This window comes from Aythya ferina, assembly GCF_964211825.1.
Source record: "Aythya ferina genome assembly, chromosome: 1".
In the NCBI taxonomy this organism is placed as follows: domain Eukaryota; kingdom Metazoa; phylum Chordata; class Aves; order Anseriformes; family Anatidae; genus Aythya; species Aythya ferina.
In genome coordinates this window covers 16,486,151-16,507,910 of record NC_140296.1, presented here as the reverse complement: position 1 = coordinate 16,507,910, position 21,760 = coordinate 16,486,151, and the positions used below count along the sequence as shown (strand labels likewise).

The following is a 21,760-nucleotide window of genomic DNA, read 5'->3' as shown; positions in this document are numbered from 1 at the left end:
TTTTTTTTTTTTTTTTTTTCTTGTTGTTTTCCACTGAGTTTCAAAATACAGAGAATCAACAATATTTCTAATTAGGTTAACAATTAAAGTATGTTTTTGAATATTAGGTTGACACATAGTAGAACATTTTGAATATTAGGCTGTGACCAAGAGCGAAGTTAGCAGGCATAAAAACTGCAGTGAGAGGGTTTTGTTGTTGTTGTTTGTTTGTTTTTTAATTATCCTTGGACTTTGTATATTGTTATATCGTTTGTTTATCAGTTTGCACCTACTAAGCCAAACTGATTGTCTGCTGGAAAGCTTTAAGATTTATTGACTGCAAAGTATTTATTTAGCTTGGTATATTTTCATTGGACGCAACTAGATCACATTGGTATGTAGCATTTTTAACAGTTTAAGTTTTGCAAATGATTAGGTATTTATTTTGACTGAAATGGGCTTCCATACTACTTTATTTTGCTTAAAATTGCTTTAAATAAAAGGGTATAAGCAACTTTAAAATTCAGGTGCAACGCATGCAGCAATAGCATTAATACAAAATGGGGGAGCCCTGGGTTGTCTTATATTCTTACAGAACTTAAAATTTAGCAACCTTCAAACCACTGTGTAGAGAAATTAGAGTTACAGCAATAAAAATTGATACTCCAATCTCCCAAGGCCTTTGCCCAACAACTAGCAAAAGGCATGTACAAGGCACCCTGACAGTGTTCACAATGCTAAAAGCTTATATAGAACAATGAGTTTGCAGACCAAATTTGAGAGATGTAGTTATGTAACCCTGTGCACGATCAGAAGAAAACTGTGTATGTATGTTTGACAGATACAGAAACCTTTAACTCACCTTGGACTTGCACAGTTTGTATGTGAAACAGACTGTACGATATGGCTTTTCTCACTGTGATCAAAAGCAGGGAACCAGACTCTGTACATAATGAAGTTTATAAAAATGCACTACATGTGGAGTTGGTGACTACAAAGCCAGAAAGAAAGCAGACACTGGGCAGAGCTGCAGCTCACGACAAGCCAGTCTGGCACAAACACAGGCAGGCTTCAGGTGCTGAATGATTCTGTGGCAGACTGGTTCTGTGCTACAGTTCATAACCAAAAGTTTCTGCTAATTTGGAAGATTAATTTTCTGCATATTACAGAACTACAACAGACTTGTAGATGTTTGTCAAATTATGACAATCTCAATCTATGAGATGATTTGTCGCAACTGCCAGCAACATACAAAACAACATAGAGATTCTGTGATTATAATTGTATTTTTCTTAGGCTTCAGTGAACTAGATGTAAATTCAAGAGAGTTCACGTGAATGAAGGAGCTCTAAGAACTTTTTGGTGGAGGAAGCTGGTATATACCGATATTTTTTTCACCTTTGATTAATAGTTCTGTAATAGTGGAATAACAATGGGGAAAAAGGAGATCCATTTAAAATTATGAGCACAGCTACCATATGAAAAAGTATGCTTCTTAGCTCAAACTATTTTACTAGGCAGTAATCATGTTTCGTGTTTTTGTGCTTCACAATGAAAGAGGGGTACTTAATGAGTTATAATTAGCTGTAATTATTGTTGCAGATTGGCAGAGGTTCAGACTGGTAATGAATTCCACTCTCTCCACCTATTACACCTGAATCTACGTTGAACAAGTTTACAAGATCTTTAGTGCTTGCTTGCATCTTACTTCTGAGCATTGTCAAAATAAAATAGCATAAATTAAAGCCTAGGTCATGCTTGGGATTTGTAATAATACCATAATATGCAGTATAATATATTGCTAATAACATGGCATGGTTTCATTACCCTACTTCGCTATTTTCCTTCTTAAAATTTTTTGGTATTCTGTACACAATGGGCAAGCATAGCAGCAAAACTATCATTTTCTGGAGGCTGACAGAACTTTGTAGTGTTTCTGTGCTTGGTTTGTATAAATATTTCAGGAACACCGCTGCCAGAATTGTGGGCTGAAAGTGTAAAATGGCAACATAAAGTGAGGGTTTCACCACCAGAGCAACGATCCCCAGAAGCCGTGTGAACCAGGTGATAAATAATGAAGCTGTATGAACCAAGTGATAAATAATAAGTTTATTTCTCAGCCCCCTGCCGCGCAGCCTAGCACAGGCCGCGTTACCATGGTGATGGAGCGCAGCGAGAGCCAGGCCCCACCCCCTGCTCCCGGCCCCGCCCTCCGCCTCATTGACCCGGCGAGAAACGCGCCGCCGGAAGCTCATTGAAGAGGAGGCGGTCCTTACCAGATCTTAGCCAATCACCACAAAGCATCCTCAAGACAAGCAGCGGTTGCAGCCAACGGCCGCCCGGGGGCTGCGCGCTGCGGCGGCTCCGCGGGGAGAGCTGCTACAGCGCCCAGCGCGTACCCGGGGCGCATCGGCGCGGCTGGAGGGAAGGGGGGCGGGGCAAAAACGAAGCGATGCTCCTAGCCCGCCAATAGGCGCGCGGGACGGGCTGACAGGCACGCGGCTCGCCCAATGGACGGGCGGCGGGCGTTAAAGGGCCGGCGGCGCGGCGGGGCGAGGTGGGTGCAGGTGAGCGGCGCGCGGGGCTCCCTGGGGAGCGGGGCGGGCGCCTCTGAGGGGCCGCGGGCCCGGGCCGCTTTTGTTACCGCCTCCCCCGGCCTCCCGGAGGGGCTGCCGGCGGGGGAGGCCTTCCCGGCGCGGCTCCGCGCCCCCTGCCCCATGGGAAAGGGGCTGCGGGCCCGGCGGCCTCCCTCAGGACCGGCCTCCGGCGCTCCGCCAGGCGCTTGCCACACGAACACGGCTCGTCACGGCCCCAGAGAGGGGGGAGGGATCGCGCCTCGGGGCTTCCAGAAAGCCCCGGGCTTCATCATCGCGTGTAGAGCCTCCGAGGAGCTCGAAATTTTAAAATTAAAAAGAAAAAAAGGAAAAAAAAAAAAATTGGTTCCAGGGTTCCTTCATTTAAAACTTGTTTCTTTAGTCTTGACCTCTGAAAGTTGTAAAAGAAAAAAGCCAAACTATATAGGTATAATAATAATAATTAAAATGAAGGTCAGGTTTATTCTAGAGGGTAATTAAAGCTTAATGCTAACACCAGGCTTTCAGCCCCGGCGACTGTATGGGGTTTGGGGGTTGTTTGGCGAATTCTGGCTGTGGGCTTTTTGTTGTGGCTTTAAACGCCCCGTTTCAGCATGTGCACACAGTGAGGTGTGAGCGAAGGAAACAAAAAGGCAGAATGTGGATGCCTCTGTCGTTCTGCACTCCGCAGTTATTACTGGTCTGTGTATTAATGTTCTGTTCACTTTTGTAATACCTGTTTCATTTCAACACTGACGAGTAGTTTCATTTTCTTTAGTCCCGATATGAGGACCGTCTTAACCTTTGCTTGCTTCTGCCTGACAGGACTGCATCAAGCTCACAGCATCATGCTGCTGTCTTACCTGGGAGCCCTTCGAAAGCTTTCTGTTCTCTCATGATCAACAGCGTTTCTGTTTCTCTGGCCAGCATGTTGCATTCCTACCCAAAAGGTGCAAATATGCAGACAGAATTTTGCATTTGTAGCGAGCCTCGTGCCATGTGATGGGGTGCATGACTAGTCACATAAAGGGCTGTTTGTATCCTATTACTTCCCAGAGATTTCTCTGTCACATAACTGGACTTTTTTCACCTCTGCTCTTATCTTCACATCCTTTTTCTTTGGAAAAAGCTGTAATGTTTTTCCATGTAGAATTATTGCTGAATGTATGCATTTCCATATTTCAGACTTGTTACGTGTTCTTGCCCCTTAAATACTTTGAGCATGTAACAGTTAATTTTCCAGAATTATAAACTAAGTCCCTGAGCACCATCTAGCAATATCAGAAAGCAGAATATTACAAACCCCAGCCTCAGTAAAGTTAATACTTCTTTTTATTTAATATACCAGAAAGGTAAATAGTCCCCAGTAGAGTTGATCCAAATCTGGATGTTAATATAATGTTAAGAAAATACATAAACACCACTTGAATTAATAGGAAAATAAACATCTTTAATAAGGCAATATGTTTTCAGAAAGGAAAGAGAAAAGGTAAGATGTGCTTATCGATTAGTCATGAGTTTTAAAACAGGTAGGCTTTGTAGTTGCTTTCAGGAGCTTCTCCCTTTCTATAGCAAAAAAAAAAAAAAAGTCTTAAAACTACATAGTAAGGGATTATTACATCAGAGGTTTTCAAGAGTGGAAGGGGAGACTGGGCAGGTGACGCAGAGCACCTGGGTGAGCAGCAGTGAAACTGACCTGTAGTTTTTTAACTCAAAGCCTGACCTTTGTTTTTTAACTCAACCTGACGTGGAGCTAAGAGGAAAACTGAGTTTGTCTGTATCTTCCTTATTCATGTAGAATTATATTTAGAAGATAACGAGGATGGAAAAGTGATTTGAAACACCCCCCACACACACCCCAAGTGATTGTGCCTACTTTCCCCTGCCATGCTAGCACTGAGAAATTTAGCAAGGTCCAGGGTTAAAAAGAAATAACATAAAAGTTTTTGAAATCCTGTGATTCCCAATTAGTGGAATGACCAGAACCTTGGACTTAGCTGGTGCTTGCTTTGAGAGGAAAACAACTTTGATTTGGTAAGAGTCTAATATTTACTTTTTTTTAAAAAAAAAAAAAAAAAAAAAAAAAAAAGACAGTTGAGTAGTACTGTAAGAGTTTGATTTATCCAGTACTTTGGATAGTCTGACCCATTGTCCAATAGCTAGTGAAGTACTTGGATGTTTTCTTGGAATCAAGCATGTGAAATTCTGCCAAGTTCAGTAATCCTAAGTAGGGTTTGACCTTAAACAAAGATTCAGTGTCTTGGTAGTGAAAACTCAGAGAAACTGTCTGCTATAAGAGCTCTGTGTAATACTCCTTACCTGGGAAACAGGCATACAGGCACGCACACGCACAGTTTCTGAAGTAAACATGAAGTACCTGGCAACAAGAGTTTGGCTCAATCTATTTATTTGTCAATCCAGAATACTTGTTATATGAACAGTGAAACCTCTAAAAGTATTCTTAATTCTTTCTGTGTATTGGCAACTTTTCTGAAGAACTTACCTGCTGAATGGCTTTTTAAACTTTTTGTTTTGCTTTGTTTAATCAACTGAACAAAAAATAGCACGTTACACAAAATAAAGTTAAGAATTTGATAGGTCAAGAAATTCAATTGCCATAATAACAGAAAAGTACTAACATTACAATTTGAGTTTGAAAAGCACAGTAAGTACCAAATAAATTGACTTACTGCTAGACGCAAGTAAATGTGATACTGCTTCCTTGAATGTCCAAGTATCTTTTCATGGCAACCTTATAATAATGAAGGTTAAGGGAATAGCTTAAAGATCAGGTAAAAGGTGTTAGAAATAAAATATCTAATTCTAGCAGATAGAGTGCTGTGTTGTGGTATAAATCTGACTTTAAACTGCAGAAAGTTGTTTGCTGCTTCTTATATTACAAGTTGTGGCAAGCTGAGTGTATACATTACCAACCTAAGAGCTAGTACATTCTCCAATAATTGTCTTTTTTCAAAATGAATCCATTTTATTTTCAGAAAGGCAGGAAGTTGCACTGTATCTTAAACAACAATAGACAGTTTCCAACTTGCGTTTGAGGAGTCAAAAGTGCCAGGTAGCTGCATGGGAGCACCATACAGTGGTCCATGCTGATGCAGGTTTATGTTCTATGAAATCGATTTGTTCTTGGGACTCAGGGCTTGCATACTGGCTAGCTATTAACCACCAGAAATAAATGATTTCACAGTAGGGATGTGATATATGGAGTAATAATTCGTGTCAAGAAGATGGTTGATATTAATAAAGAAGGGGGAGATGTGGGAGTGTGGCCATGGGGGTTGGCAAGCCCCGTGGTTGATGAGAATATCAGACTCTTAACGATGAGGCCATCAGGAATGTAAAAGAGTTTAGAGGGAACAAAGAAGGAGATGCCATGCAGTCTTGGGTTGCTCCTTTTTCCAGCTATTAAGGCATGGAAGTTGTAGGGTGTTTGCTGTTGCCGGGCAAAGTTGTTTGACCAGTGAAAAGTTGTTTTGAAAAGAACTGCTGTGGGGTGAAGGGTGTAAGAGGGGAGCCTGTCCTCGAGATAAAAAGGCAACACGATATAATGAAGTTACGTCATCAATAAAGAAGCAGAAAGAAGGAATAAAAAGGAACAGGCTAGCAGAACAGGGACCAGGACAGGAACAGGCACATTGATCGCCTCATGAAGATAGGGTCGGCCATACTCAGCAAACTGCTCAGAGAAGCTCGTACAGAAGGTCGCTGGAAATAGGTGCACTGGAGCTGCGAATAATCTCAAGCTGAGAGAAGCGGACCCGCACACACAGCTGCCTCTCGCTGGTAAGCAGTTGCGCATTATGGGGAATCATACATCCTTAGGAACAAAGACTGTCCTGGTAGCCTTACAGCTTATTCTCCTTATTAACAATCGGACAGTTTATGGGCCTGTAATAAGGGACCAAACTGAGGTCAAGGTGTGGGACTCTGCAACTAAAAATGACAAGGTTGCAGTGGGATTGCTTGGCACCTGGCGAGCAGTCTCTGAGGCCTTAAAGAGCCGTGTGGGACCACAGTCAGAAACGTGTGGTTTGCCAGATAGTGAGGGAGCTGCGGGCTCCTTTACTGATCCGACTGCTATGCCATCGGCCCCTCTGCTGCTACTGCCATCAAAGGCTTTTGCTGTTACGCCCCCTGGTGACCTGGACGTGCCTTTTGACCCAGGCCCTATTGGCCTTGAAAAAGAGATGGATACGCTTTTCTTCGATCCAGGAAGAATGGGATACATACGTCCCAAAGACCAGTTGCTTGACAACTTAAAGCGAGACATATTGTTCGAACGACTAGCCCTGGAATTCTCCGGTGTTTGTAATCAAGAAAAGGAATAGAAAATGGAGACTGATAAGTCATGGAATATATGGGAGTACTTCAACCAGGCCAACTATGCTCCCCCAGTTATGGACATTAATAGTAATAGACTTACTTAAAGGATTGTTTGTTCTGATTGTACATATATATAGGCGTACGTAAAAGCAATGTTCTGTATATTTAGAGTGTTCAGTGTTTGTGTGCGTGTTGGTAGAGCATGGACTCCCCGTGCACCCAGCGCTGTTTACTTGTCTTTTATAAATATTACTAAATTCAGATTGAATTGAGACTTCATTTGTAACAGGGACAATATTTCAACCAGGAAATTTAGTAAAACAGTTTCCTAAATGCAATATTGGAAGAAAAATGATGCCAGTATGCTTACGTGTTGGGAATGAAAGAATGTTGTTTGATACAGAAAACTCAGAAGATTTTATATGTAAACCACTTATTTACAGTAAATAGTGCATAGAAGATGGAGACTGATCTCTGAATGGTGATGTACCTTACCTCCCAACTGGAAAGCTTTTGTGTGATGTGCTGATGTGTAAGTTTTAACCAACTTCAGGAGAATAACAGGAGAAAAATACTTAGTAATACAAAAATCCTGCATAAAATCCTATATACGAATACTACATACTTAGTAATACAAGAATCCTATAAAAACCTAGGGGTGGAAGTTATTTGAGGATAAAATCCACTAGTCATTAGTCAGTAGCAATCAAATATATAATCTGAGCGGTGTGCTTCTGGAGGATGGAAGGCAAACTAGATCAATAATAAGCATAACATGAAACTGTAAGTATAGTAAATTATTGCCCTGGTGGGTTTGAAGCCTTTTTCTAAAAGTGGTAGGTTAATGTGATTGAAAAGAAAGTTCATGAAGAATCTTAAGATGAATTTAAGATGAATTTACCAAGCAGTCTGAACAGGAATTGTTATTGATTCTCAGTCTTTTTTTTTGTTTTGGTTTTGTTTTTTGATAATGTGGTCTGTGCTATATTCATCACTGCTGTAACAGTCCCGTGTTTCTCCCAGACTTTCTGCTTCCTTTTAGAGCTGTGCATGATGTCAGGTGTGTTACGAGGTTTTAGCCTGCTCCTCAGCATGAGGGATGGGATTAGCTGGAGCTGGGGTAGAGGCACTGAGCTTTGAACCTGTGGTCACACCTGACATGAATTGAGGTGTTCTACAGTGTGAGTACTATGGAGGAGGGCTTTAACATGGGTGTGTAATGACTTATTCCTAAAACTAGTTCCTATTAAAACTGTGTGGCTTTTGTTTGAACAGTTAGTTCAAATAGCTATTTTCTGTTATTCAGCAGGGTTGCTTCAGTTCTTTTTATGATTAAGATAAGTCAGAAGAACCTCTAAAACTTCAACTTCTAACATATCTGCTTTTTTTTTTTTTTTTTCTTCACAGAAGTAGTTAAAAAATGTCTCAAATTTCATTTGCCTAAACATTTTGGTTTTGAAGTAATGATGTAACAATTTTAGCTTCTTTTGGAAATGACGTTCAAACTGAGATGTATATGTCAAATTTCAGCCTTAAGCATATCCCAACTGGCAAAACTGTAAGAGCTGAAGGAAAATAGCTGTATTTCTATAATGGAAATACCAACTCAACCTTAACGGTTTGTGACATGGATATATTAATGGATTTATAATTCATATGAGTTTAGAGAAGCTTATCTGTAGCTACTTTATATTCAGAGTTTAACAAAATTGTTTTTTTCTATCAGATGAGCAGTCGGTTCAGAATATGCATTCCTTAACTGGTGATTTCGGAGCCAAGTTCATTAAAGGAAAATACACAGTGTGTATCTTTGAGATTTATTTTGTTCTTTTAAATTGTTCTTTTTTCTCTTAGGAAGCCTGACAAATAGGAAAAATACTACAAAGTGAAGAGAAAAATCACTTCACAAGAACTGAGCTCTGCTTTCATTGCTAAATTTTATTTGTATTACTAGCTGATTAGTGTCAAATAATCCTTGTAGTCTACTGTGGTAAAATTATTAGGTTAAAGCTGGAAAAAATGAAACAATTAAAAAGAAAAAGAAAAAGTAATTTTAGTGTTCAGGAAACTCAAACTCTCCTTAAGGAAATCAGAAAAAGGAGAGAAGTACTCTTTTCAAAACAACTTAATACAACAATTAATGAGATGAAACGGAAGGCTTGGGAGGAAATAGCAGAGTGTGTAAACGCTGTAGGTGAAGGAGAGCAGAGAACGGGGACAGAAGTGAAAAGGAGATATCTTGACTGGAGAGCACTCATGAAGAGAAAACGCCTGAATGCAAACATCAAGATGGTAGGTGCTGGGTTTCATCTTCCTTCATCTGATCTAGATGACTCTCTCAATGAAGATATGGATGACAAAATGGGATTTGCAAATGAATCTAGTTTTGAATGGCAGAATATCACTGACTTCAGAGAAGCAGGTGGATCTTTAACAGAAATCAAAGTAGAAGAAGAAGAGGAAGATCCACAAAATTTTGAGGTAAGTGACTGGCATGCATTAACTATATGCAATATGACCCCCTTTTCACTTCAGCGTAGGACATTTTTGCTGTGTTTTTTTCATAGCATCTCTTTCTGTCTTGTCTGAACGTGTGAATTAAAGAAATTGTAGAAGCAGGTATGTTTCAGAAAGATGATATTTACATCTAGCAACTTGCAGCGCTATGTAAGGTTGATATTCCTTGATACAAGTATGTATTTGTACGTTTTCCATTTCTGTGTGTCATAGACAGGAATTATTCCAGTCAGTAGAAAGCAAATACACTCTTGAAGGAAACTGGTTATTTTAATAAGTTAAGTTACTGGAATGGATGAAGGGAGAAGAGAAATGCACCTCTTTAACAAATGAAGTATACATTGCCTGTAGGCACGATTGCATAGTGTTTGCATTTCTTAAAATGGACCCACGGGAGTTGAACATGTTACTTGAATAAATCAATCAGCCATTCCTCTGTCAGAACTGTAGTGTGAATTGCATCAAGCAGCTGTGAGTCCTGTGGGCCTGGTTTCTGCTCTTAGTAACACCATGGCTGTCCTGTCTGGGATAGGCAGCCAACGAGACTGAAATTACATACGTCTGCCTGTACAAAGCTGTAGTTCTGTTCTGCCTGTACAAGTGTGTAGTGCTAATTAAAAAAAGGGATACTTCTTTAGATTGGGAACATCTGAGTCTTAACTCCAATGGGATATGTGCTGCCAAAAATCACGAGAAACTGCTAAATGGTAGGGGAACTGCTGCCTGGCAGCTGTTGAAAGGTGTCTGTCTTCTCTAATACTTAAAGAGTGGCAGTGGCTCTCATTGTCTTGTTTTCTGAACCCATAACTTGTTCAGTTTGCCTTCCATTTGCAGTGTACAAATGGGTCACAGTGATCCCTTGTGTACTATGCGTGTGTAGCACATAACTCCTGCAGAATTACAGCCTTTATGCTCCACCAAGAACAGCGGTGCTAACCCCCTCATCATCTGCATCATAAGTGTTTTTCCAGCAAACACGACAACATAAACTTGGTTGAACAAGCCCTGTTTATTGACCTGCTTAATGCAGTTTGATGGGTTAGGAGCATGTGAAAAATGTCAGATGGTTTTAAATACTGTACAGTGTTAAATGTTTTTAGAAATTAAATCCTTGTGTTAATGAGGGCTGGGTTAGCTTACATACCACGTAGTTCGTGGATCCAGCTGCTCTGATAGATAATTAGTCACAACAAATTCCCAATGGCTTAAGTAAATGTCACTGAGCTATATGAAAAGTAAGAACAACATAGGCTTTCTAGATCCAGTTTTATTTTCTGTCAGTGGTTCTGAATACTCTAATATCTCTCATGCAGTGTTTCCTATGCTGCTCTTGCATGTCCACAGACAGATTTTCCATTTTTCATGGCTAAGTATTAATTTATAGGTCAAGTGTGTTTCTCTACCTGTGTAAATGGGGAAAAAAAAATATTATTTTTTTTGATATAACGTGGTTATTTTGTAGAATCTAAGTTAAATATTTCTGGAGTATTTTTAAGGTGGAGAGAGAGACAGAGATCAGGGTGACAAAGCACTGGCTCAGGTTGTCCAGAGAGATTGTGGAGTCTCCTTCTCTAGAGATACTCAGAACCCTTCTGGATGTCATCCTGTGCAGCGTGCTCTAGGTGATCCTGCTTTGCAGGTCAATTGGACCAGATAATATCCAGAGGTCCCTTCCAACCTCAACCATTCTGAGATTCTGTGAAAAATACAGTATCTGTTATTTTCAATGAAGTTGTATGCAACATTATTCTAACATAGAAACTGAAATGTAATTCTTGTGTATTGCACTCCTCTCCGCAGTTTCCTATTGAGGAAGAAGAAGAAATTTTGTCATCAGTTTTGCCTGATTCGAAAAAAGAAAATGACCTACCAGATTTCACCCACATTGAAGAGTTTGGAAATCTGAGCTCTGCTCAAGCTAGGTTAGCCTATGAAGATTCTCACTTGCTTATAAATCTGGAGAAGCAGAAGGTGGAGCTGGAGAAGCAGCGACTAGACATAGAAGCTGAAAGATTGCAAGTGGAGAAGGAGCGCCTGCAAATTGAAAAAGAACGTTTGCGGCATGTTGACTTGGAGCATGAGAGACTTCAGCTTGAAAAGGAGCGACTTCAGATCGAGCGGGAGAAACTGAGGCTAGAGACTCTGCATGCTGAAAAACCTGCCCTGGAAAATGACCTGACCCAAACAGAAAAGCCTGTTGTGCAGCCTCTGGATCTAGAAACTGAAAAGTTAAAACTTGAGAAAGAACGTTTGCAGTTAGAGAAAGAGAGGCTTCAGTTCTTAAAATTTGAGTCAGAGAAGCTGCAGATTGAGAAGGAACGCTTGCAAGTGGAAAAAGAACGTCTGCGAATTCAGAGAGAGGGTCACCTGCAGTGAACTTCTCAACCAAGTCAGTACTAGCGATTTGATGTTTGTAAAATAGAGGTAGTTCTTTTCCTAATACTGAAACTGTCCTAGAGGTTTAATGTTATTCCGTTCAGAGTTGAATGTTGATGTTAAACTTAAAAAAGAAAAAAAAAAAAAAAAAGATGGGGGGGGAAAAAAGAATGGTGCTCAATAAGTCAGTGTGCCTACATAAATAAGCTTACGTGTGAAGTTGCGTTTCAGTGTATGAAAACTAAATGTTCTCTTGTCTTCAGTATTGTGTTGTATTAGTTTGGTGTCCTTGTTTCACAGACACAATTGAGAAGATTGACTGTTGTACTTTTTTTTTTTAATGCAGTAACAGTAAGGGAGCATCAGAATAAATCAGCATATGTTCTGAGGGCATGGTGCTGAAGATAGCCCACACAGTAAATAGGTATAATTAGGCAGAACATAACACAGAGTCATGTGATTGATTCATTAAATTTGATTTCCTCTTTTTGTTTTTTTTTCTACTTCTCCAGCTGAAAGAGGAGTTCAGCAATTGTCTAAAAGTTAAAGAAGTATAGGCTAAATCCACTACAGTGGTGTTCACTGTTGTTTCATGACCTGAACTGAATGGGAGTGTGGAAAATAGTATTATTCCTTTTTACATAAAGTATTCATACCAGATGCAGTTACACATAACCATAGTTACCGTAAGCTGGACTGTGGGCCTGTCAAGTCGTTAATAATGCTGCATGGAGCATCCTACACCTGGATTAGCAGCACAGGGGCTTAGTAGCAGGATGTAACTGTTGTCTGGTCAGTCCCCTAAAGTAAAGCAACTAGACCTGGCTTGTTCCTTCAAAGAGATTAACTGACAATGGGAAGCCTGTGAGTGGAGGCTGAACACAGGCTAAGGACTGCTGAGCTTGAACACTAAAACTTTTGATACCTCAGTGCTGCCCAGACAGAACTGGTTATGTCTGTGAGACAGCTTGAAGAGCCTTCTGTGGCTGACGCCATTTACCATGTTTTAGTTAGTCAAACAGAAATGGTCAGTACTGATGGCTGTCACTATTTTTCCATGTACAAGGTATTAATTTAAAAGAAAAAAACAGGATTTCTGTTATTTCATATATGTATCTGTAAATCACAGCTGAGCCAGACTTCAGATTACTCATCTTTCTGTGAGCAACTATCTTTTTTGACTCCATTTGACACTTAGGAGTATGGGAATACTAAATCTGAATATACATGGAGTGACTTACGTGGATTCTTGTGCAAGTAAATATATTTATACCACTACAGGATTACTTTTATTCTGCAAAGAAAATGTTATTTTTTTATTACTGAAACAAGTGTGCTTCTACAGTGAAAATAAATTTGACTACTACAACCCAAAATCACTCTTGAGAGTTTCTTTACAGCAGTATATGAAGAGAAAGATGGATACTAATATTGCAATACCCCAAAGTTGCTGGTGCCTGTAAGTGGAAGAGACGAGGCATCTCTGAGTAGGACTCAAACCAAGCAGCACTTAATTGAGAAAGGAAAAAGGAAGGAGACGCAAGCCAGCTGGATAGCAATGCCTCAGGGAGAGAAGTATCTGAAATTGTTCTTTGTGAAATGAAGTGAGGACTTCTCATCTCCCTGATGTGTCAAAAAAAATTATATTAAATTGTTTTCTGTGGTCATCTGTCAAAGTTTTTCTCTCAATATGAAGAAATAACTTATCTTCTTTCAAAGCACAGGAGAGGCAGAATTAAGAAAATCTGGGGGGTTGCTTAGTGCGTAGAACGTTTACCCAGGTAGTGGGATAACTTGGATTTCATGATGGCTGTGTCCTAAGGTGACCAACTTCCTTTCTCTGCCAAACTGAGGAATGAGGGGCAACGCAGCCACCAGTGCATGAGGTGGGGACCCGATGGACTAAGCTGGGACAGAGAATGCTTCTGTGGGCTGGTCTATGAGAGGCACTCAGCCAGAGAGGAGCAGATGTGGAATCTGGCTCCTGTTGGGAGGGAGTTACTACTGTTGCTCAGTACCAGCGCTGCTGTCTTCACATTTTACTCCAGTTGAATAACTTAACCATTAAAATAATGGTTTGTATTTTACATCGGACATCTTCTAAATCGTGCCTTAAGAGCATTTTTTTTTTTTTTGGGGGGGGGAAGTTGAGATAAATCTGAATGATTATTTTTTCATTTCATAAATTCGAACGCTTCTCCAAATGTGAATAGAGCAGTATGTAAGCGATTATGTCCTCCCAACAACTGTCTATTCAGCCTCCTAAGGAAATGATGGATCCTTTGGTTATACAGAACCTTTTGGAAAATACTGAATGATGAAATTAAGTATCGTCATAAATCATTGAAAATACTGTTTCAACAAAAAATGCAGAGCAAATTACAAAGTTTAATGCAACGATTTTCTAGCCTGCTTTTTTTTTCATACCAAAATTGCAGTCATTTTGTAATTTTAATTTAAATGTCTTATTTTCAAATACTAATCTGCAATCTCTTAAAACTTAATTGCCTCATTTACCAAATTGGGCTCTTGACAGCAAAACCTAAGGGCAAGGTTTAGACCACATAGATGTCACCAAGGTCAAGACGTACACATGAACTCAGTTCCTATGCTAGATAAATTTGGACTCCTGCTTACAAGAAGAGCCTGTGATTATAAGTAATCTGAGTGACATTCCCAGACTGGGAACGACTTTAAGACGAGGGAAACAACCTGCATACTGAGGAAAAGGCAAGTATTGGGGTGGGGAGTGATTCAAAGATCGAAGCCGTAATTCCTTTAAGTGGTATATTCTTTATTGCAGCGCTGGATGCACGGGGGATCTCTCCACCTATCGTGCATACCCAAAGCAAAAAGCAGTCTTGAATTTATACAATCAATCTATCAATATTCTACAAGCACCTATATATATACATTACCTATCCCCGCCTTCCCTCGCTTCTCATGCTAATTAGCCTTTTGGCACCTTGCGCCTGCGTAGAGCCTTCCAAGAATTGTGGGCAGGGGTCTTTGGGAGGAAGACCCCGAGTCTTCCTCACAGTGTACTTTTCACCTTTGGTCAGGAATCTGCTGAATTGGCAGGTTTCTTAATTGCAAGAGCTGGTTGTTGCTAATTCTTCCATTTGTTGTATCTTTATAATGAATTCCAATGTCCAGTTTTGAGATTTATAGTCCTTACGTTTGTTTCTCTGTCCGTCTGCCGCTTCCTTATCATGAGTTCCAGTGTCGTGTTTCGAGATATACAGTCCATGTCTGGGGATTGTCCTTGCCTCCCCAATGCCTCCCCAATACCTCCTTAATCAGGAGGGAAGGAGAGGGATTTTCACAATACACTTTGGAGACAAACTGACTAATGCTTAACAGTATTATAAAATAAAATGGAGAAGCTCACACACAGGGCAAAGTCGTAAATGTGATCCCCAAGAAAAGCCCAGCAGCCAATCTCTGAGTGGGGACACCTGTGAGAGCATGGTAGGATTCAAAGTCAGCTTCATGTCCTTGAGTAGGCTGCCCCACATTGTCTCCAGGACATTTAGAACAATTTCACTGGGCATGAAAGATGGTGCAAGCAATACTTGCACAAAGTATAAAATATTTATTAAGACAAAAGATGATTCAAATTTAATAAATAGTTAGACTAAGCATTAGCATCCTTGTTACCCCAAGGAGACTTTGCTAGCTCAAAGAGGAAGGGTCGTCCTCCAGGGCTCCCTGGAGATCTCTGATAGTGCTGAGTTGCTGCTTTCCAACTTGTTTGTTTGGCTGTTTATTTCATTTTGGGCTTTCTTAATCATTCCATGTTGGTAGGTTTTTTGTCCCTTAAATCTTCAAATTGCTGCTGATGCTATCTTAACAATCCTACCTCCGTGTATTTTTTTTCCCTTATCTTGTTTGACTCTTCTCTACAAACTTCCTGAGATTTCTCTCTCAACTTTGCAGTTTTCTCATCAGCATGAGCTGAGGGTAGGCAGTTGTGCTGAGCCATGGATTAAAGACCTGACAGAAGGCTGCACGTCTACCAGAAATTTGATCTGATAACAGTCAGAGGAGGTCCAATCTCCCTGATAACTGTCCTTGTGGTCTTGCAGAGCTGAGCTCCTGACTGACCAACCTGTGGTGCACAGAGCAGTTCTCCAGCACCGACTAGTGGAGTTAGGAGCGATGTGACTGCTTAATGGTGTCATTGTCACTGCTGCTGCTGCTGCCTCTGGGACAACAGCAAGACTGGGCAAAATGAGGCAAGGCAGTACCACTTTCCTCAAGCTGCATTATGTGCTGGACAAAACATCTTGGTCACTGGCAGCTCTGAAATAGTGTGAAGGGACCAAGAGGGAAAGAAATGTTGAAGCTTGCATTCTTGTGAACTTTTCTGAGTGGAGAATGGGTCTCTCAGTTACATCAGGCAGTTATCCAGTGGTCTGCTAGTAGAAGTTGCCAAAAATACAGCTACTACACCAGCTCTTTGAGTAATCCAGGAGTGCATGTTGTTTGTATGTCACATCTGGACCTGGACAATTATCTGCCAAGTGCCCTTTCAAAGTGTACGAATTACACTCGTACTATGTCCCCCTCAGAAAACAAACAAACAGACGAACAAAACGTAAATCTTTCAGACAAAATCCTCCTCTCCTCATCTGGAAAGGGGCTGGTAAATCACATTGGTCACTGGAGTAGGTATCAGGCCCCAGGCAGAGCTGAGATGGGGTCCTGGCAATGGACAGAGAGGGGAGAGGCCCAGTAAGGCCTGGTGGTGCCCTCAGGACCCTGACAGCACCTCACAGCACGCTTTAGCAATTGTCGTAGCATGCTGGATGCCCTTCTGGTAACACTGGTTGACTCCCATTGGAAATGATAGTCAGCCCCAGGATCAGTTGTCAATAACACATCACACTGTAAATTTTTGCCTATGGTGTTCAAATAGCATCTCATACTGCAAGTTCTGGTCCAGCACTTGACTTTTTGCTCACCTTTTCCATCACTTGTGCTAGTGCACTGTCTAAATGTTGGCCTCTTCAGGACAATGTTCCTTCCGAGAGGCTAAAACTCCTGGACAAGCAGCCCCTCTGGTGGCAAGTGCATGTCAGGGGAGTTTAACCTCCCTCACCTATCCATCCCACAGCACAAGCTAGTAGACTGAGAGCAGCAGCAGCAGCAGCTACAAGCTCCTACAAAGCTGGGTGTCACTGGAAGTCTAAATCCCTGCATCACTCAGGCACTGCTGAAGTTTGATGCTGACATTAAGATAAAATGTAAATGAACCAGGTTCTTGCACATGTTGGCTGGTTTATTTTGCACCAGTGACCCAGAATGTTTGTAGCTGGTTTCATGACTACTAAAAGATTTTAATACAGGCTTAAAAATTTTATTGCATTTTAAAATAAATATCCAACCTATTTTTTCCAGATAATCAACTTATTTGAAGAAACAGGTTCAAGGCAATAAGAGAGGGATGGCAGGGGAAGAATGCTTTCAGTACTGACATGGGGCAACTTCATCATTTCCTCTTATTCTTTTTTTTTTTTTTTTTTTTTTTTTTTTGTGGGGAGGCTAATTTATAGCAAAATGATGATTTTTCAAACCACTAGTTATGCCACCAGAGCTTTTGCCTCAGTGTCACTCTGTGATCTGGCCATTTGTCACTCACACAGCATGAAATTGGAGTTTGGGGAGGGAGCACTGGGTGCTCACTCCTGATCTCATCATTTTTTCTTCCTGGTCTTTTAAAGCAGGATGTCCTGGTTCTGGGTCATGGTTATCATGCCAATGAATACACCAGTTCTCAGACATCAGAAAGTGTCAAAACAAATCAAAAAAACAAAGGTTCACTGATACAAGACAAGAAGAAACCCTTTTCATGCACTACACATAATCCTTTAAAACCTGACCTACTTTAAAGGACACTTCATCCCCTCCTTTTACAGTTTATTAAGAATACCATTGTTATTTTCTGTTACAGTTTTACTGTTTTTAATTTCCCTACTTCACACTATCAGTAGTTTTATTCTACACATTAGCAGACCGTGGAATACCTTGCCTTGTTACTTCCATATTTTCTAATTGCAACACTCCATCATTAGTCAACTGGTTCATAATGTGGAAGGCAGAGTTGCTATTTCATTTCATGCTATATAATACAATGCTTCTGGTTCAGTAATTACATTGTGCCAGGCCTGTGATCAATCCTGAGATAGCTCACTCTTGATGGATAGCACCATCACGGAGTGTATAAGAGTTAAAGGAAGAAGCAAATTTTTAATTTTGCTCCTCTGTCAATTTACCTACTTGAACACTGCTTTTCAGACTGATATTTATCTCACTGAGATAGGAAGAGATTAGAGAAATGAAAACTTAAAGGAGAGAAGTGAAGTTTGAAAAGCATTTTCTAAAGTTTTGGTTTGCAAAACAGGAAAGATATAAATTAGACATTTTTCCACAGAAACCTATTGTGCATTGCTCTGTTAATGAAGTGCAGATCTTTTAGTCACCCGTTCAATATGCTGGAGGAAACCATTACCTGCTTCTCATAACTATTCCAAGGATTATGTGAAATGAGCTGATGGTCTTACTACTACTACTGTTCCATACCAGGCCTGTGAAATATATATATTTCCAAATGTTTTCTGCTTTGTCACAGGAGTGTTCATGAATCAAGGACTTTTCTGAAGTGGCAACCAGCTTTCAAAGAGTCGTAAGATATGGGAAGTGCCTCTCCCTAACAAGGGAAGAATTGCAAGTACAGGCTGCAGGAAGTGTAATGGGGTTGGAAGAACAGCCAGAAACACCTTGCTAAAAGAATAACAGTGGGAAGGGCTGTAACCCTCATGATCAAATGACACCCTAGTGCCCTGAGGTAAAGTTTTATCCTAATAGGGTGGATTTACACTTTTTCTGAAGTATCTTCTAGGAACAGATTTCAGGGACAAAATTTCTGGCCAGACACGCTGTTGCTTTGCTTCAGTGAAGTGACATTCATGTTCTTATGTATCTTGATAGAACTGTATGATTTGATGACAAAAACTATGGATGAGATGTTCTTATTTCTGTAATAAAATTATGTTGTTCTCATTGCTGTTTGACTTTTGTACAGGTCTGCACCTCAGGCTTTTCAGTCTCACCTCCTACCTGCCATCCTTTCAGTATCTCATCCTTCTGCCAAGATCTAGCAGTGAGAGCCCCCCACTCAGAAATGACAGAGTTAAAAATGCTGCAGAAACTGCAAGATCAGGTACCCTGAAGAAGGTTTGTTCATCTGACTGTGCCTAAATGGCAAAGCAACCTGAGGAGGAGGTGTCTGCAGAATGACGTATTAGTGTCAAGGTTATCTTGTACCCAATACATTGGAAAGGCTTGAGGCTCGGCATTCAGTCACAGAGCTGGGTGGAAGTTCAAGAGAAAGAGGGCAACAGGAGGACTCGATTACTAAGGCAGGTAGTATACACCTTACTGTGACAATGGATATTAAAAAGCTGAAATCACTAATTGTGGAGTGATCCACCATAAAGATGACCCCCATAAAGTTACTGACAAAAATGTATACGCATTTAGCCAGGGGCCCCCAAGTTGGAAGGACAAAGACCATGATAACAAACTGACCTTCCAGGAAAGCAGAAGTCAGCAACACCTATTCCAGTCCTACTCCACTTTTGCAGCTACAGGTATAAAGATTAACTCACTATCTACCCCAAACTCTGCAAGAGCCTCTCTGCACAAGAACTTCCCTGCAAGAATGCCCAGGACAGACTGGATGCCTCACTGGGGATGCCTGGCTGACTCCAGGCTCTGTGTCATGGGTCATCTCTGAGGCAGGATTTTTTTCATCATCAATTAACCTTACTTCTAGGAGCATTTTGGTGAGAGTCCTGCTGCTAATGCCTCACATAATATATACAGGCACACATATGGGTTGTTTTATTGAAGCAAAGCAGTGGTGCAACTGGCCAGAAATTCTGTTCCTGAAACTGGCTTCCAGCAGGTGTTTCTGACCTGAAGTATTCACTTTCTTCACTTGTCTAAATTCTCTAGTAACTTGCAATATATGTGTTTGCATTACTCTTGTAATGTGTACTTACTTTCCTAATAGTAATTTGTTAATAACTTGTGGTACGTATGTACTTTTACAAGTAGTAGTTTGTAATAAAAGAATACGCAGAAACAGGCCTCTGTGTCCTTGTGTATTATGGGCTCCATCAAGATCATGATCTTTGTGCGCCCACAGGTGGGGTGACCCTCATTGTTTGTGATTGTGACCGTGACCACTACATTATGATACTTAGGAAGGGGGAGAGGGACATGGCAAAACTGGACAGCAGATGAAATGGTCCCAGGACACAGGTGAGCTGCCCGGCCCCATGGCCTCCTCCTCCTGTTCAGGGTGATACTATACAGCATCACTTTGTTTTTTCCACTGAAGCAGCTGTTCCAAGCATCCCCTATGTGATGGGGGCCAGTATGGCCACTGTAAAAATAAAAGAACAACACCATAAAAGCAACAGATCAGGAATTGGAGAGCAGAGCTGGAGCCTGGAGGTGAATATCAAAGACACAGGTGAAGGGCAAGAAGGTCAGTGACTGTAGGATTGATAGCATCTTCTCCTCTTGGCTTTCCAGGACTAATATGCTTTTCTATCCATTCATGTATTCAATTGACTTTTAAATGAACATGTCACTACTACTTTATACCCACTTTATTAATGCATAGGTCTTTTGTTTGGCAGACTGCAGGTTGTTTACAAGCACAGAAAACTGCTCCACTGTAGAGGGTTCAGGAGAAATGCTGTGAAGCTATACCAGGTGATTTGTCCCTCCATTGCTGGTATGCATCCTTCTGTACTACTGCAGAAAAACAGCAGTTGAGAAAGCAAAAAGAGCAGAAAAGGTGGGAAAATGAACACACAAAGGTGAAGAGAAGAACTGTGAATTTTCTTCAGCCTGGGTTCTGATGTGCTCAACAAGCACATTTTAGTCACTAGCACCTGGGGCACTTGCAGTACTGAGGGCTACTGGGCTATTCCTCCCTGGGGAGTCTTGCTGTTTGGATGTATGGGAGTTTCTGCTGCTTTTACAGACTTGCCCAGACAGGAGCATGGCTGCTTTTAGATGTGTGCAGATCTCCCTGGCACACTACCCACCCTAGGGCTGTCTAGTTGTGCACTAATGGCTTTCTAAATGACTAACACCAGACTATGCCTAAAAGAACTAGCACTGTTGCAGTTACAACTCGGGGCTGGAAAGATCTTTGGTCCAGAAATATAGTGGAGAAACTGGGCCAATCCAGAATGGTGTCTGGGAAAAATCCTACTCTATTAAAAAAACTAAGGATTATCACCTACCTTAATTTTATAGACAAACTAAAGGTTGTCACCTACCTCTGAGCTGCCTCACACTGAAAAAACAGCATTTCTGTCTAGTGAAATGTGCATTGTCACATCCTATTCTAAGAACTGATTTGTATTTAACCTTCAATTCATATTCGTATTTTTAAAATTTTTTGGCCATAGAGCATCTTGATAAAAAAACACTTTCTAGAAGCAGTTCTTTCAGAGGCAGAAGTGACAATGAAGACTTGCCCTGCTTCATTTTTTTTTTTCACAAAAGGATCTTTTCTGTGCATCAAAGTGCACACTCCTGCTCCTCCTTCTTCCTGGGTCCTGCCAGCTTCCCTTCCTTCAAATTGTTTTCCCATCTGCAGTATTTATAATAACTGCAATGTTTCTGCAAGAAGACAAGCCTGTTTATTTTGGAGGCTGTACTCAGAAACTTGTCAATTTAGCTGGACTGTTCTCTAGAAAAGAAAATTCAGCCTATTAGAAGATGCCAGCTTTTATTCAGGATGAGCAAACTCATTCAGATAATGAGTCCCTTGTGCCCTCTTCACACTGTCCCTTTTGATATATGACCATTGTTAAGTCTGAGTGGCTCATATGTTTATTCATTTTGTAGAAAAGAGTTATTTCCTGTAGAACAAAAATCTTTCT

General features: G+C 40.8%; 1 protein-coding gene across 8 annotated transcripts; it reads left to right on the top strand.

The window, feature by feature from the left end:
- The first annotated feature begins 329 nt into the window (after positions 1-329).
- MSANTD4 (Myb/SANT DNA binding domain containing 4 with coiled-coils) lies at positions 330-13,162 on the top strand. 8 transcript variants are annotated; one of them, XM_084513524.1, is made up of 4 exons: positions 2,619-3,252; positions 3,378-3,502; positions 8,748-9,374; positions 11,211-13,162. In XM_084513524.1, the coding sequence occupies exons 3-4, from the start codon at positions 8,913-8,915 to the stop codon at positions 11,784-11,786; spliced, it is 1,038 nt and encodes a 345-aa protein (XP_084369650.1). In that variant the 5' UTR covers positions 2,619-3,252; positions 3,378-3,502; positions 8,748-8,912; the 3' UTR covers positions 11,787-13,162. The 8 variants fall into 8 exon arrangements, with proteins under 8 accessions (XP_084369653.1, XP_084369654.1, XP_084369648.1 ...); XM_084513527.1 differs by lacking the exons at positions 2,619-3,252; positions 3,378-3,502 and adding an exon at positions 330-373; XM_084513528.1 differs by lacking the exons at positions 2,619-3,252; positions 3,378-3,502 and adding an exon at positions 999-1,054.
- Positions 13,163-21,760: the final 8,598 nt, after the last annotated feature.